The sequence below is a fragment of the Phyllostomus discolor genome, chromosome 1 (assembly GCF_004126475.2).
Source record: "Phyllostomus discolor isolate MPI-MPIP mPhyDis1 chromosome 1, mPhyDis1.pri.v3, whole genome shotgun sequence".
NCBI lineage: Eukaryota > Metazoa > Chordata > Mammalia > Chiroptera > Phyllostomidae > Phyllostomus > Phyllostomus discolor.
Window position 1 is genome coordinate 166,696,407 of NC_040903.2, and position 17,718 is coordinate 166,714,124.

The 17,718-nt window shown below is 35.9% G+C and overlaps 1 protein-coding gene across 3 annotated transcripts in view; it reads right to left on the minus strand.

The window, feature by feature from the left end:
- Nucleotides 1–17,718, minus strand: part of NEDD4 (NEDD4 E3 ubiquitin protein ligase) — a 120,947-nt gene that overhangs the window by 56,778 nt on the left and 46,451 nt on the right. Inside the window, exon 1 of one of the 3 annotated variants that reach the window (XM_036033893.1) lies at nucleotides 9,257–11,973. The exons of 1 other annotated variant lie outside the window; for it this stretch is intronic. In XM_036033893.1, the coding sequence (XP_035889786.1) occupies nucleotides 9,257–10,816 (1,560 nt within the window). In that variant the 5' untranslated portion in view covers nucleotides 10,817–11,973. Of the gene's footprint in view, nucleotides 1–9,256; nucleotides 11,974–17,718 lie in introns of those variants that run through there. One more of the 3 variants, XM_028506828.2, reaches the window with a different exon arrangement.

Consider the following 17,718-nt stretch of genomic DNA (forward strand, 5'->3'; position numbering starts at 1 on the left):
CCTCACTTACTGATTAATTAAATTATCATCAGGACTTAAGAATTTGAGAAGTAAATATTACTTTTAAGGCCTATTTTAGCCTGAATTAACTCAGTTTCGGAACCATAGAAAGAAATCACCTTCATTCCTAGTGCATCATTAACCATAGTTATACAACATAACTGGGTAATCATTGGAAGTTTATTTTCTAGAGAAACAAACTGACCTCTGAGAAAAGACCTCCAGATACTGAGTTAGAGTCCTCCCAACAATGAAGCCTACCGGCTGAAAAAGCCCCACACAATTCGGAGCCTCCAAACCACTTCACAGTGACTCATTCTCAAATACGGTAGACAGCAAGGTTCACCAGGCTCCTGGAGAAAAATGTCCAATAACAACAAGAACAACAAAGTGACCTGCAGGAACCAGAAACAATGTAGGGCCCACATAAAAACAAAACCAAACCATTTGAAATATAATATTCTCAGATAAATAAAAGACTGTATTAACAAAATAAGAATAAAAATAGGAAATCATCACAAAGAAAGATAAAACTTAGGAATTAAAATAACTAAAATTTTAATTAAAGAGAAGGAGAAACTTGAGGGAAATCTCCCAGATAGTAGGATAACAAGGCAAAGAGGCAGAAAACAGAAGAGAATAATAAGTTATAAGATCAGTCCAAGAGGCACAAACTTTGGCTAATAGGAATTCTAGGAAGAGAGAACAGAGAAAGAGGCAGGAGGGAAAACCTCGAAGAAATAACACCTGATTTTAAGGATAGGCACAAGTATTATCTTGATAAAAAATTAAAATTGGCTAAAAATTATATGATCAACCACATGTCTCAGAGCTTAGGAGCTCAGCTGCCCGAAGTATATTATATATTATACTTATTGTACTTTGGTTGTTTATTTTAATGGCTTCTGCTGTCTTCTCATCTAAATTATAAACTTGTCAATGCCAGGAATAATATTTGCCACTTAGAGCAGGCACATATTCTATTTCTGATAAATAGTTGTTAAACTCATTTGCTTTGAAGATGACTTGAGTTTCCATTAAGCTCTGTGACTCTTTCAGAGGGTTCAGTCTTTCAGCCTCGGTACAAAAGGTAAAGGTCATTCGCAGCTAAAACAGTTACTTGAGACTCCAGGAACAACTCCGAGAATCCAGTTCTTACATCAAGTCTGGAATGAAGTCATTTTATTAAACAATGCAATGATAACTTTAAAACTACTCAAATGGCCTTGCTTTAAATACCCTTAAAAGTTTTGGCCCATTCAATCCTCTTTAGAAAACTTGCTCTGAACCTCTGAACCAGACACATAGTTCTACGATACCAGTAAGCGGAATATGTAGGCTATGAATCAGACTCCACTGTGGAAACTAATCCTTGAGTCACGATCATAATATTCCACTGGCATCTACCCCAGGGACAAGGTATTCGTTTAAGAGTGCCACTCTTCCTTGCAAAGGATGGAGCATCAAGTAGCTCCCACACATCATTACAGTCATCAACTAAATATCCCAGTTTGGTTATCTGTTTGTGCAAGGCCATCTGGTTATCCTTGTCTCTCAGCATACTCCAGTCACCTCTACCCCACTCCAAAGGGTCCCTTGGCTTCACTCATTAATTTAATAAATATTTATTGAGTGTCTGTTTTGTGTTAGGCACTGTTCTAGGTCCTGGGATGTAACAGTTAATAAGACAAAAAGTCCCTGTTTTAGGGAATTACATTCTAGTATATTAGAGTCCAGAAAAGATTACCCTTTTCTAGAATAATTCTCTGATCAATTCTAGAAAACTTACATTTGCCTGCCTGCTTGCTTGCCTATCTCTTTCTATCTCTCCATCTTGAACTTTTGTTTTTGCTATGCTTCCTTTTCCTCATTTTTTAAACTTGAGATATTTAGTACCTTATGAGGTTTCCTGAAATCAGGCTAAGCTATTCAGTAGTCACAAAGACAACAAAACACCCATCCACCAATAAGATTTCTGAAACCGCTCCAACGGAAGAACAGTTCCTAAGATTTTCATATACTGATTTACACTAGAGAAGTAATATGCAATTTTAAGAAGCACTACAGTTATGTATAAAGGATTTTTAAACTTTCTCCTTGTAGAGCTATCAAAAGGACAGTTTATAACTCAGCATTGATTATATGTATATGGTGTTTCAATTCATCACATAAACCAATGTAAGATTTAAGCATTCTTCATAGTACCCTATATGGCACTGCTGGAGGGAAAGTATATCAAAAAGACTGAAAATGTTCACAAAGAGGAAAACATAAGATATGACCTGAATGAGCCAGAATAATAAAGAAAAATATAACATTTCAACTGCATATTTTTCAAATCTCATACTGACAGGGGCCAAAATTAATATAGGCAATCATTATAAAAGCAACAGACTAGGATAACAGCCATGATGAATTCAAGAGATTTCCTTAAGTAGAACTGCATGCCTTACAAACCAATATTTCTAAGTCCTTAAAAGAAACTAAAATGTAATCCTGGAAAATTTAATAGTCAGAATTCTGGAAGAGTCATATTTAAGTTCTTTTATGAGGCAGGTAGACAACCTTGCTCGTGAATGTTTCTTGGTCTGAATAATCTCTTCCGTATTACATAGTCTCAATCAAAAACTAATCTAAATGCCTAAATCAATTTAAATATCTTCACAAATTACATGGCCCTGATTACAGTATACCTATGGCTCTTTTTTATGTAAAAGCAGGAGAAGAACTCATTAGATGCTTCAACTATGAACTGTATTACTGTTCTCATAAAAGAATGATCTTAAGCCTTTGTTTCTCAAAGTGAGTTTGGGGAAATAGTAGCATTGGTATGACTTGGGAACTTGTCAGAAATACAGAACTCTTAGGTCCCACCATAGACCTATTAACCAGAATCTGAATTTAACTGAAAATTGAATAAGCCATTCTTCAACCACAATCCTTAAAGCATTAGAAGGCAATACCTACCAACAAAATTTTGAAAGAAAAAATAAAAGAAAAAAGGAAGTAGTCCTGGGTAATGCTATTTTAACTATATTACAAAATGTACACTCTTAGCTTTTGTAAGGGGGACTAAAGATAAAAATTCTGTTAAAAATATTTCTTTACTTAAGAACAACTGCATTTAAAGACATTGTCCACTGTACTATAATTATCCTTGGTGTAAATTTATTGCTACTTTATAATATTTTTTCTGCTAAGATAAGCACAAAATCTTTCAGTGTTATGGTTTTATAATACATCTAAGTCAAGAGAAGGCCTGATAATCCTCCCCCCACACACACCCTAGAGGCTAAGTAGAGACATCATGGATCCTCTTGGTCAAGGTGCTCTTTGTTGTAACTTGCCATGAACTGAGCTACTGGGTACACAGACATGCTACTGCTTGTACTTCCAAGTTTTCAGATCTGCTCTAGTTACATCTAAGCAGTTTAATGAAATCTCAGTGATGGCAAAATTGCTTTTCAACAACTATTGCCATGTTGAATGCCTTCCCAAGAAGATCTCAATCAGTTGGGATGGATCTGTTCACCTCTTGTTTTGAAAGGCTTTCTTACATCTCTAAGTGTCTGTCTCCACCTGACCATAGTCTTCCAATCTCACACATGGGTAAACAAAGAATACTGAGTCACATGCTTGAGCAATACTTCAGGTATTTCCTGGATATGTTGACAACATCATTGGTTCATTTTCTTAGCACTCATTCGCTCCTTTGGCTAACTACCCCCTGACCTCAACACATTGTCTGGCCACACCCAGGGACTCTGCCAAGACCCTTCTGACTAAATAGGCTCCTGGTCCTGGCTTCTCCTGGTCTATCCTGTTCCACTGTCACTCATAATGCAAAGGGAGAGTAGGTTTACAAGGGTGAGGCCTCGTGATAGCTCACACCTGGTGGGCTCCATACCCTGGAAGAAGCCAGTGACAAAAAGACAGAAAGGTATGTCTATTCTCCAGGTAGTTTCTAGGAATAGTCCTTAAACCCTTATTTTTTTTCTACACAGAAGCTGTTTTTGTTTTGTCTCATTTTTGGTGGTAGGGAGGAGTCTGAGAGTAATGCTGTTCAAATTGAGTTATGACTATTCATAGGCAGTCTCAAGTTTTCACTTCTAATTTTGTTTCCTTCATTTCGTATTGCTGAGTCTCCATTTCAGTTTTTACTGTGCATACTCACTATTCTGTGGTTCTAAGATGGAAGAACAGATAGGCACAGCCTTTCCCTGCCCCCTAGAAAATAGACTGCAATGTTCTTGTAGACAGAGAACCTGTCTATGCATCCTATATTTACCTACTACTGTGTCTTCTATATAGTAGCCACTAAAAATACACCTTGCCTACACTATTTTATGCCATTTAAGATTGGCATAATCTTCACTTGCTATTTTGCTTCCTTACCTGTTTCATTCTTATTTCAACCAGGCTGTTACACTATTTTCCTGAGAATACTTTTGCTAAGGTTCCCAGGGACCTCCTAACTGCCACATTCAATGGATACATAAATTTGGAGGCATCGTATACCATCGTATGAATTCTTCCTTCCCTTGACTTCCCTGCTCCTGTGTGTTCCCAGGCTCTCTGCCCCTCTAGTGGCTCCTAGTCTTCTCTTTATCTCTTCTTCCACCATCTCCCCAAAGCTCCCCAAAGTCGGTGCTCCCAGAATTCTGTTTTATTCCCACCCACTCCTAATCTCCATCTCACTTTCATGGCTTTCAGTTTATTCTTACCCATGGCTTCTCCCATACACATAATACCCAAGCTCCATTTCCAGCTCTCATGTCTCTCTTGAGCCTTGGTCCTGTATCTCCACCTGCCCTACTTGATAGTGCTACCAGGACTGCCTCCCAGTATGTCTGCTTAGTAATGCATGATTTCTCCTTCACTCTCCCAATCTGGCCTCTTCTCCTGGATTCCCCATCTTAATTCATGATGTCACCATTCACCGTAAGTTAAAGAAAACTTTGATTCATTTATAATCCACAGTGCCATAAAAACATTATTTAAAAACACACAAGTAAGCACCCTACAATCACAAGTAATGACTTCCGTTGCCTAGCTATTTTCTGCTATAAGGAGGAACACTGCTTTCTCTTCAGCATGACATAAAGACAGAAAAGTATGTCTATTCTCCAGGTAGTTTCTAGAAATAGGCCTTAAACCCTTATTTATTTTCTACACAGAAACTGGTTTTTGTTTTGTCTTATTTTTGGTGGTAGGGAGGAGACATTACACCCAATGGGACTCCAACCCACTTTTAGTTCATCATCTCCTCCTACATCTCTGGACTCCTTATGCTTGAGTCACACCGAACCCTTTACAGTGTGATTCTTTCACACAACTAGCATTGTATGTGTGACTGCTTCTGCCTAGAGCTATGATTCTCAGCAGGGGTCAATTTTGTCTGTAGGAGACATTTGGCAAAGACTGGAGACATTTTTTTGCTTGTCCCAAATGGAAAAGAGGGCCACTACTGGCATCCAGTGGGTAGAGGCCAGAGATGCTTCTAAACATCCTACAAGGTACAGAACAGCCCCATACAACACCAAGTATCCAGCCGTAAATGTCGATAGTGCTGAGATTGAGAATCACTGCCCTAGACTATCCTACCTGATTTCTCTGCCTGATGAACTCCAACTCACCTACCAAGATTCAACTCAAATGTCACCACCTCTGTGAAGCATTCCTGTACCAACTGGGTTCTCTTCTCTGTACAAACACTGTCACATCTTTCTCACTTTCTCATATACACCTCTATTTTAGCCCACCACACATTAGACTGAAAAGCTTTTTGTTTACTAGTGTATCTCTGTGACTAGAATGGAAGCCCCCCAAGCAGAGACTGTACTTTATTACCTTTTATTCCCGGTGCTTGGGTCAGGGCCTGACAAATAAATAGCAGGGACTCAAATGTGTGTTACATGAATGAATTAAAAAGGATACATCTGCAGAGAAAATCAAAATATTTCTGAAACAAATGATTCAACTCCCTGAGCCACTCTGAAATTAATATTATAGTTCCTCAGTTCTAAGAAATATACATATACAAGCATATATTTCTCACTAAATTTCCAAAACTGGTCATTAACATTGTTGCATCACAATTTGAGAGTCAACATTTATAAACTATATTGGTTTTTATAGGAGAGATTGTGTTGTTCAAAATAAATTTAACCAAATGTCTCTAAATATGCTGATGCAGTTAATAAAATAAGGATGGAGAAAATAATAGAACACTAAAATAAGTACATATTTAAGACATTTATTTCAGGAAAAACAACTAAATAGATTATTGAAACATATAATCTTGAGATTAGTGTTAAAGACTTTTGAAATAACTGAGACATAGTTTTTTAAAGTTTTACTACACTAAGCTTAACCAATTTACTTACCTGGGATTAGATAACAAAAAATGAACAAAATGTTTTATAACAAAAAGAAAACAATGTAAAGCCAAACTTTCTGATAAAACATGCATATATGTGAAGAATGGAAGACATGTATAAGCTTGGGTAAAATGCTAAGGTATTTTAAATAATAGGGTAATGAAAACTCTGAGCATCCTGATAACATAATATAGGTTATTTAGAAAACAACAGAGAAAAATAAAATAATAATAAACTATTACACAGATTTTAGAAATATGGGTTAGTAACTTTTGTAACTGGATTAAAACTACCTTAGTTCCTTAACTTGATAGATTTGACAAAACATTACACACAATGTTGGAATATCAAATACCTACTTTCAGATCAAAAGCCATTATATAGCCTTTACAGAAGTAATATTGTATTTCAAAAAGCATATGTAATAAATACGTCAGTTATTGCTGTACTCTTTGATAACAAAGCAATGAAATAAACACTATCATGTGGACTACAAAGTCTCATCTTCAGTCTACGCTGTAAACACAGAACAGAGCCCTGTCACATATACAGGTAAAAGTTCTCACTGGATTTACAAAAGTAGCCATTAATGAGCTGCTGATGATAGAGAGCTAGAAACTGGATACTATGCTGCTGAAGACTAGTAACTAAACACATAAGAAAAGAATATGTAGTCCTCTCAGTGCTTTAGAAACAAGGGTCCCTGACCAAAGCAGTGATTTAATTTCACGGCTGGTCGGTACAGATAGCTGACATTACTAAATGCTACTCTAATATCAACGTGTTAAATGTGAGTCCAGACTCAGCATATCAGAATACTCACCCAGACTAACTGGAGTCATGGGAAATATTTTGGGAGCTGTTTATTTATAAATGAGTTATAATATACCACTATAATTAGATTAATATATAATTATTGATAAACACAGGATTATTTCTAAAACTCCATTATTGTTACCACTGCTATGTTTAGAAAAAACAACATTCAGTATTTCTTAAAACAGCCTTTGATTTACCATTAATCATTTAGACCAATTTAGATTAAGTATATGTTGAATTTAAGGGTCACTATATTGCTTTTAATACTTTTATAAAAAGTGTTTTAATAAACATTAAAAAGGGGACAATTTAAAGTTCTGCAACAAATTACACACTTTTGAGTATGTTATAATTCAATAATCTACCCCCCAAAATAGAATTTGAACAAAGTTAAGGCATTTGGCTGTCAGAAAAAAAATATTTGTGAGCTTACCTAAGTTTACATAAAACAAATAAGAGTGTATATTTTAAGCCATGCAAAAAGCATGTAGTCACACATTATTAAAAAAACATTAAAAATACTATTTTCAAAAGCATAAACAACAACAAATTATATTATTATTGCAAAATCAACCATTTTAAGGATATTTCTGTAAGTATTTCTAGGTTACTCCCTGCAGATTAATTACTTCATGAAATGTAAAATAAATTTATAAAATACATGGAAATTCAATTAGCAAACTAATAATGTTTCTTCAAAGCATCATTTCATTGCTTTAAGGGACAAAATACTTAAATAGATTATAACATCCCAAAAGCTGGTTTTTAAACAATTTTGTAAGTAAAATTAATAATTCTAAAAGACCCGAATATGAAATCTGATATTTAGTCATCTTTGGGAAAGTAGTTGCTTATATTAACACCTGAGCATTGGGTAACAATGATTATATTTACCAGATTTCAAAAGAGAGAAAACAAACTAGCAATTACTGAATATTTTATTTACTTTAAGGTACTTGTTCAGAAGTTTAAAAAAATCTTTAATGTAGATATTGAGTGTTACATAAACACAGATAAACAGATAAAGTACCCACCTGCCCCCTACCCCAACTACTGTGTACTGTCATCTAAAATTGGTTTAGTCAGAAAAATTTTTAATTTCCTGGTATTAAAAATGTTTTAGTATCCTGGCAAGATCTTGCAAATACAAATATTTTTTAAATCTATTTAAAGTCAAAACACTTAACATACTTTGGAAAGGCCACATTACATAAAGAACTGCTTCAGTTAATATTCACTAGAGTTAAATTACAGCAAAATTATCAAAATAACAAATTAGTAAGGTAACTAGAACATTATGGGAAATACCTAGCAACTGAAACCAAATTCAAAAATATAACATTTAAATTTCAATATTGTTGAAAAAGTAAGTTATATTTTAGAAGGCAGTCTTAACTGGCAGCTAAAGAAAAACAAGGTGGAAACAAAATTCCTGGGGTTAAGGGTATATACAAATGAAAATGCCATTTATTTCTCCTCTGTTTTAGCTAGGCAACATAATAGTTTTTTCACAATGATCTAATAAATACATGTATTTCAAAAAAACACTTTTCTCTACATTCATCTATAACAAAATTTTCATACTTTATATAGGGTTTTTATTATTTAATATTTCAACTAAATACTCAACATTTTACTTTACTTCACAATGATTAAGGAAGGGAGAATACTATATGAGCATTTTTGAAAGTCAGAATAAGAAATGGAGTTAGAAATTAAACTACTATGCCACGTGAGGGAAGGGAAAAACACACCAAAGTGTTATAAAATAAATTATTATTTAAAGTTTGTTTTTATGCTACATAAATATTTTATGGCTTAACTCCCTTTGGAAAGTTTTTTTAATGAATATTTTCTACATTGGTAAAATAACAAAGTGAAAAATTATTGCAGGTTCCTCAGATTTACAAATATTAAGTTTATTACTATAAAAATACTTGCTAGGTAAGGACCAGGAAAGTATATAAAACTGCTAAGTTATAACAAATTTTAACCAACTATTCCACAAGGCTATTCTAATATAAATTAACATTTACCAAGACCAGAAGAAAACTTACCTTACAAGAATGCTTCGAAGAATTAGACAGTTCATTTGTGAAATCTCTGTTGCTGTCTCTTGGTAAATTAGCAACTTTACCTTCCTTTCCAGATGCGAACTTGATGAGTAATTGAGGTGGTCCCCCTTTAGAACAATTGTGTTTAAGGCTGGACAAACAGGAAACGTTTGGATAAGTTCCTCCCAATGAAATACTTCTTTGTAAAATAGCATGGCTTTTGTTTATCTGTAAATTTGGTCTTTCCAACTGTCCATTGGTATTTATTTGATAATCTACATTTTGGGAGGGTGGTAAACATGAAGGTGTCCTATGCACAAGCTTAATATACTCTGAATCAGAATTAAGCTTAACATCTGACATCTCTGGTTTACAATCACCATTTGCTGCTTCACAATCTAATGTAGTTGTTTTTTGCTGGGTGAAATGCACTGAAACACAAGAATATGCTTCAGATGACTTTTCAAAGGTAGTCTGATTTGGACTATTATTTGCAGTAACAATTTTCTTTTGTGATGAGCCCTTCCTGTGAAGCGGTCGAATGTCCCTTACTTCTCCGGGAGCACAGGTTGTTTTAGATAACCGGAGTCCATTGACAGCTGTTGAAAGAAATCCCTTCGCACTGGTACCATCCTCATTGTGGGCAGTTTCACTGGGAGAAATAATAAACTGGTGTGAAGTTTGATAGGATCCTTTGTTTGGAAGAGTACCTGTATTTGTTGGAGAAGTTGGCGGGGTATTTGAAGGACTCCTTGGAAAAATGACTAAGGATGAACAACGTTTCAGTGGAATTTTCGAGTTCCCGCTCACTGGCAATTTCATAATCTCTAGTCCATGTTCCAAGTCATCCTGGGCAAAAGGAATTGTACTCGTACTTCTTGAAAAAATTTCACATGGAGTAGTATTCCTGTTGGGCACACTTCTATTCGAGGTACTGTCAGAATATAAATTTCCACCAAAAAACATATCATCAGTTGGTGGAAAAGTATAACCACTGCTGTCACTGGTGATACTGTTGGCGTAAGAACCCCCACTTGCGATACTTGTGCACGACCCATAATCACTACCGTTGCTGTTGTAAGACCCATGCTCACTGGTTGAAAAGTTACTAAGGCTACCACTGCAAATGGCAGAGCTGCTAAAAAGGTTGCCATCACTCACAGCATTCAGTTCATTATCAACCACAGCATTGCTGTAAATGCGGTCCTTCAGGACACAGGTAAACGAAGCATCGTCACCGTCAGCTACGACACTGCTAGACTGAAGACATCTACCGTACCTTGTTGGCTGTAGCGAAATCTGTAGACAGCTGCTCTTTTTATTAACATTTTCAGGTGAAGGAGCAGATGATCTCTCCTGAGACTTAACGTTTTCCTTTATTAGCGGAGGTAGTGCAGTCTGTCTGGGAGTCAGCTTCATTTGAACAACATTAGATGTTGAAATCCGTGTTGGTCTTTTGAAGTACATGGGAACACTGCTATCCAAATCATCTCCGGAGGTTTCTGACAAAGGATAAGTATTACTTCTTCGGGCTGCAAAGTGCAATCGTAAGCTTTGTGCCATTTGTTCTCATTTCCAAACATGTTAAGGGCTGAGAGTCATAACAAAGATCTCTGTCGGTAGACAGGCTAGAAGCAGCTGCACTGCGTCGAAAGAAAAAATCATTTGTGGTGCCCGAAAGAGCTCTAAAGTAGTAGTCTTTATCCCAAGTAAAACATTAGATACCAGATATCAGAGAAAGAAAAAGGCGACCCATTCCTGAGACTGACGTTTCCAAACTGTCTTGAATTGCTTGTAGTCAAAATGCCTTCACTTACAAAGCACTTGATTTCCAGCGACCTTTAAGCTGAGCTCAGCTGCAGCACACTGCCTCAAACACTGCCAACCTTGTTTCAATTATACCTTCTCCAATTTGCATGAATGAGTAACACAAGAACAACAATCTTCTAGCATTTCAAGTTGAAACAGTATTTTTTCACTCCAGCTCTATTAAATGAACATTTAAGTACGTGAATCACAGTGCCTATACTTTCTCCAGCAGAGTTTGACCACTAATATTTTTACCCATAGGGATAAAATTACAGGAAGTTGGTAGGAATGAAACCCCATGTAATTGAGTATCAAATCGAGGATTGAATTTCCAAATAGTAGCCATACTAGGAATCTAGTCAAGTTAGTTAGTTAATGCAGAAAGGAATTGAGACTGTTAAATTTTTTTAAGATAAATTCAAACAGTTATGTAATTTGGAAATAGCAAAACTGTGGGGTGAATTAAAATCTAGCATTAAATCAAACAGAGAAATATTTTAGCTTCCCAAAGCACTTCTTATACAAAGTGAAAGCTTAAGGACAGAAATACAAAATTTGCCTAGTAATACTATTGCAAAAATTGAGCATACAGCTGAAAGAAAAAAAAAGTTTAAGAGAAGCTGTCACCAAGCATTTTCTCCTATAATTTTAGGGCCTTTTCCAGCCAAGTAGTACAGTCTTTAAATGATGCCATTTATATTTTGACTATTAAAACTCTGCCAAGAAATAGCCTAAGCAAACATTCCATTAAAAATATATGCAGATTAGACAGAAAAACTATACCCCAATATAGTTTGAGCACACAAGATATTTTATTCCACTGTCTCTGCAATTCATTCACTTAAGAGAGTGTTTTGGTAAGTAAAGAAGTCTAAAAAGAATTTAACACATCAAATAAACATATCTCAATGCCAATTCTGTTCTGAAAAACTGTAAGAGCTCTTTGCTGGCCCCTACTGGTGTATTGAAACAATCCATCTAGCTGTTTGATAACTATAAAGAAACACACACCATGCTTCATATTTTTTTATATAAACAAAGTACATACTTGTTTACATTTTTGAGTACTAGCACTGCCCTGGCGGTGGAATTACTACTGCTGATAAAGCGCTCATAGTAGAGAACAGTAGACTATTTGTCCTCTTAGGGGTTGTGATTTTGTACATATATTTTTTTTTGCTTTGTATTTATTTAACCTTTACTTTATTTTCAGTTTACTAGGTAATAAAAGTTTAATATTTTAATTTCTGCCCCAAATGTCATAGACCAAGGTTGGTACCCTATTTGAAAGAAACAAATTTATTTTTAAATAATACTCTAGGGTATATTTAAACCCCTTACCTGAATTTTATTGCTGGAACTCCAGTAATAAATATATACTGGCTCATTCATAGGAAAGTAAAAGGTAAAATGGTTCAGTTGTTTACACCACATGGTACTACACCCAAGTTGTATTTTTCTAAGTAAGTTTTTTTTTTCTTGAAGTAAAAGCAAATATGTAAAATAAATACTTGCACTTTGTTTAAAAAAGAAAACTCCGTAAGATAGATCTGTTCTCAACCACAATTTTCTAAACATTATTTTTAATCAATTAAAACATTAAAAATAGAAATATAGAATTAAATTATATTTCTGACTAGAATGAAACAGTACCATGTTTTAGAATGTGTACAATAATTGTACACTTAGTAAGAAAATTATTATACTATTTTGGTTTTGTATAATCTATCTCCTTTATGACTTTACAGACGCCAATAAATATTCCCTTATAATACTTTTTATTTATAAAAGGAATGTCTTAATCTTTCCACTATACCTTCAAATGACTTTAGCTTTCCGTCATAAATTAAGTTATGGGTCTGATAATTCAAAGAATGGATCACTTCTAATAGTGATCTAATCAATGAGATCTAACTGTTCAATGCCTGTGACTTAAAACTTCCAGTTCATAAATAAACAAAGGTCCTCCGGTGGTTCATATAAAATAATGAACCTCAAGTATGTGGCCAGATAAATGTTTTCTCTTTGGTAAGCTTCACCATAAACAACAGTTTCATGTCCCCTAACTGGCTTTGAAGCTTCCTGAAGTGGGATGGTCATAACCAAACATTTTTTCTGAGCTCATGCCGGGCACAGAGTAAGCATGAAGTAACACCACAGAGGAGGCTGGATGGGTGGGAGAATGGTGACCGCCGTCAGTTACTCTGAATGCTTAATGCTTTCTTTCAGGACTTTTTTTTAAAGTTGATCCAGTTACTACTTTAAAGAAATATCAAAGAGCACTACAGCTGGACAAAAAAGAATAATGCTTGAAAAATTTGCAAAGAGGGCTTCAACCAAGGAAAAGTAAAATAAGAGAACCATATGTACTCTGTAGCACTCTAGTCTGAGTTCCGTGCTAGAAAGGCTGAAGAGTTTGCATTGCTGACACTGGTCTGAGATTGCACAGGACCTGGACCGCAATCACAGTAGCTGTGTGTAGAACCTGGGGAAGCTGTAAAACGTAACCCTTAAACCAAACAGATGCCCAAAGAGGGGCCTTAACCTGAGTAGAAAAGAGCTGGAGAGTGGTGGCAGCCCTCATCTGGGAGGAATCTATGCAAGTCCTAGAGAATTTCATATTCTGAAATAAAACAAATAATGTCTTAGGATTAGATTGAAGCTCAGGACCCTGTTTTTTATTTTCTACACAGAAAAGAATGGGATGTATGACATGCTATGGATGGGCTCTAGATAACTCTAGTCATTGGCTAGAATGTTGAAGGCCAAAGTCCACCATGAGGATGAAATGTATGTGTCAGCTTTGCTGGGCTGTTTTGCCCAGTTATTTGGTCAAACACCAGTCTAGATGTTGCTATGAAACTATTTTTTACATGTTATTAACACTTAAATCAGCAGATTTCGAGTAAAGCAGACTACCTTCCATAATGTAGTGAGCCTCATCCAATCAGTTAAAGGCCTTAATCAGCAAAGATAGGTTCCTGAACAAGAAGCAATTCTGCCTCAATACTACAATGTAGAAATCCCGCCTAAGTTTCCAATGTATTGGCCTGCCCTGCAGATTTCAGACTCTAGACTGTAACAACTCTTATCCAAGTCTTCAGTCTGCCACACCTGGCCCATAGATTTCAGACTTGCCAGTATCCACAGTTCAATTAACCAGTTCCTTAAACTCCCTCTCCCTCTTCTTCTTCCTCTCCCTCTCTCTCTCTCCCTTGCCCTCTCCCTATCGCTCGCTCTCCGCTGCCCTCTCTCTGTTTCAGTCTCTCCCCTCCTGTTGGTTCTGTTTCTCTGGAGAACCCTGACTCACACAACCACTAAACTTGACAAGCACAGCATCTCCACCCAGAGGACAGAATACAGACGTCTCCTAAAGCTTTGGAGGCTGGATGTATGCAGGTGGACCTCAGGTCAGTGACACAGAAGCTTTAACTTTTTCATCAGTGGGTAGAATTCTTTTAAAGGCACAAAATTCTGAAATGTCCCATCAATTGCAACACCACCATTATTACCACTATCACCAAACTATTATAGTTTACAACCCTCAAGTCTAAAAATTGGCTGAAAAAAGGGAATATTTCTCAAAACAAATATCATTATATTGCAAATTTTCCCAGATGACTAGAAATTGATTCTGCTTAAAATTATGTCTGTGCTCTTCACTGTACATCTCTAAAGAGAATTTTCTAGGAAAAACAATACATTCTTAATTTAGTTGTGAATGCTACAGGAGAATAAAGATAAAATGACATTTACAGTGGGATAGGTCATTATTGCTACACAGTCAAGACTGTTACTCCACCAACGGCTACAGTGTGCATGACATCACAGGTGATTTGTACACTTCTATACCTGCTAGAACTAGCAACAGATCAGAGGGTTGGAATGACGCATACCACCCTGTTCTAATTATTTCTTGCTCCCTTTTTCTAGTAAAGTGAGCTTCCTGAGAAAATCTGTGTTTCTAAGACATAGCGGAGTATGTAACATAGTAGATATCTTAGCATACCCTAGTTAATGCAAAAAAAAATGGTATCAGAGAACCATAAATGCATGAGTTCGTGAATGTTAAATAACTATATTTGAATCATGATGAAAAATTTTCTGAGTGCTTTGATAGCCACTGTCTAATGTTCTCATCACAATAAACTTAGCAGACAGGTAGGGCAAATGTTGTTATTGCCACTTTTTCAAACATGAGAAGACGTTTTCAGAAGGACTGATTGACTTGTCCAGGGTTACAAGCTCATGGACCAAACCACAAGGCGGGACTGAAAGAGGACTTCTGACTCCTTAGTTTGAGGACCTACAATATTCTGATCAATGCACTCTTCTGTTTTTGCTTTTAGCTTTGAAGGTTTAAAAATTTTTTATACATCCCATTTATAACTCTAGAAATATCTCATTGTTAATATCAGATGCAGAGCTTTTATTCTTTTGACATATCATGACACCCTGTGTAGCACCCTATACATAGTAAATGCTCAAGGAGTGTTAATGCACCAATTAGAGTATGGAAAATATCAATTTTGGCAATGAAGAGTCACATCATACTGAAGTTAGTGGCAAAAAGCCTAGGCAACTAGGGTGAAAAGCACAAGTACAAACTACCCTTCCTTGTGGACCGCATGCAAATAACTCACATAAAATACTTCACCAGTTATGCACCCAAGTATCAGGGAGAAATTCACATCAGTGTCAATAACAACAGGAAAAATAACATAGTAATACCACAACCCAGGAATTCAAACCCAAAATATGAATCTTAGAGATACACTCATACATGTACATCAGGAAACATAGCAAGAATGTTTATCAATCAGTAATAGCAAAAAACTGGAAGCAACACTAATTAATATCTATTAGGGTGGATAAATGCATAAATTAAGATACGGGATTTTCAGATGAAGAACTATACATCTGTGAAAATGTGTTGTAGATCAACCTTACAAATGTAACAAAAAAGCATGTCACAGACGAGTATCTACAGAGAGATGCCATTTTAATAAATTCAATATTTTGCTCTGGCTGGCACAGCTCAGTAGATTGAGTGCGGACTGCGAACCAAAGGGTCGCCAGTTTGATTCCCAGTCAGGGCACATGCCTGGGTTGCGGACCAGGTCCCCAGTAGAGGGCATGTGAGAGGCAACCACACAGTGATATTTCTCTCCTGCTCTTTCTCCCTCCCTTCCCCTCTCTAAAAATAAATAAATAAAATCTTTTAAAAAGTTCAATATTATGCAAAAGGACTGTTTCTTTAGGGATTGTACATACAGCAAAGAAATGATGAACATAGTATTCAAGATAATACAGTACTTGTGGGAGAAGAAAAGGAGATGCTATTGGGAAGGGGTATAAGGGGTCTTGGAGATTTTAGTAATGTTCTTAAGTTGAGTAATAAAGTACACAGATATTTGTCTTATTATTTAAAATAAAAATTTATATTATACATACTTTATATATATATATTTCATAATGAAAAAAAACACCAATTGTAGTAAGGAGACTTGACTTGGAGTGGTGAACACACAATACAATATACAGACGATGTATTATAGCACTGTACCCCTGAAACCTATATTACTTTATTAACCAATGTCAACCCAATCAAATCAATAAAAAGGGAAAACAAAATAAAAGACATCAATACTAAATTTCACTTGGTCCTCTCTAGAAGAAACACAGATCTGTAGAGACAGGGTGGGAGTGGGAGGGGGACATTCACTATTCTATAGAAAAAAGCAAAAATACAAACAGAAAACTGAAAGTTTTGCAACTGACCATATTGACAACCAAATCATCCACATCTGTCACTTAGCCATAAGAAATTAGGTTGCCAGCTAGTGATGAAGTCTCCTTTGGCAGCATAAAAGCACATTTGCATATTATAGTGCTAATTAATAGATTTCATTTGCAATATCTTCAGTTACTCGTATAGGTATAATTTCTTGAAGAAAAAAACATATGATGCAGTCTAATACTAAAAACAGATTCTTTTAAAAATCCAGTGTCTGTGTTAGCTATAAAATGAATGAAACTGCTTAACTTCCTTTTTCGTGCTTCTGTTTAATCAGATAAGCTTTGAACACATGAACACATAACACTGTTCTTTGACTTTCATGTTCAAATCTTACAGGTTTAAAATATAAAGGTAAGATTTCAAATTAAGAGGGTTTGAAATAGGATCCCCAAAGAGACAAAATGAGGAAGAGGAAAGGACTTCAAGATAGTCTTTAGGAAATCAGAAATCAAAACTATCCTTAAAAAAAAAAGTCAGGTTTAACTTTTTGCCACTCTAAGAGCTGCTGATCTTTTAGAGGACTTTATTTTATTGATGTACAGAGGATAGCTTTCCTCTGTAGAAGAGTGGGGATTAGAGGGTGGATGGGTTGTTACAACTGGATACAGGTAACCCCCCAAAATCCACTGGAGTGAGGAGGCACAACCAAAGATACTCTGGACCACCAACCAGGGTACATGGATGTGAATGAGGGAAGGCAAGACTGGAAGGCTGGGTTTCCTGTCATCTCCTGTCATAACAGGCTTTGAGTAAGACCTTGTAATCCAGTGAGAACTGACCATCAGGAGAGGCGCCTGGGAGGAGAATGGAAGGACAGAAATAAGTAGAATCTACCCAGGGTCTCCATAATCACTCC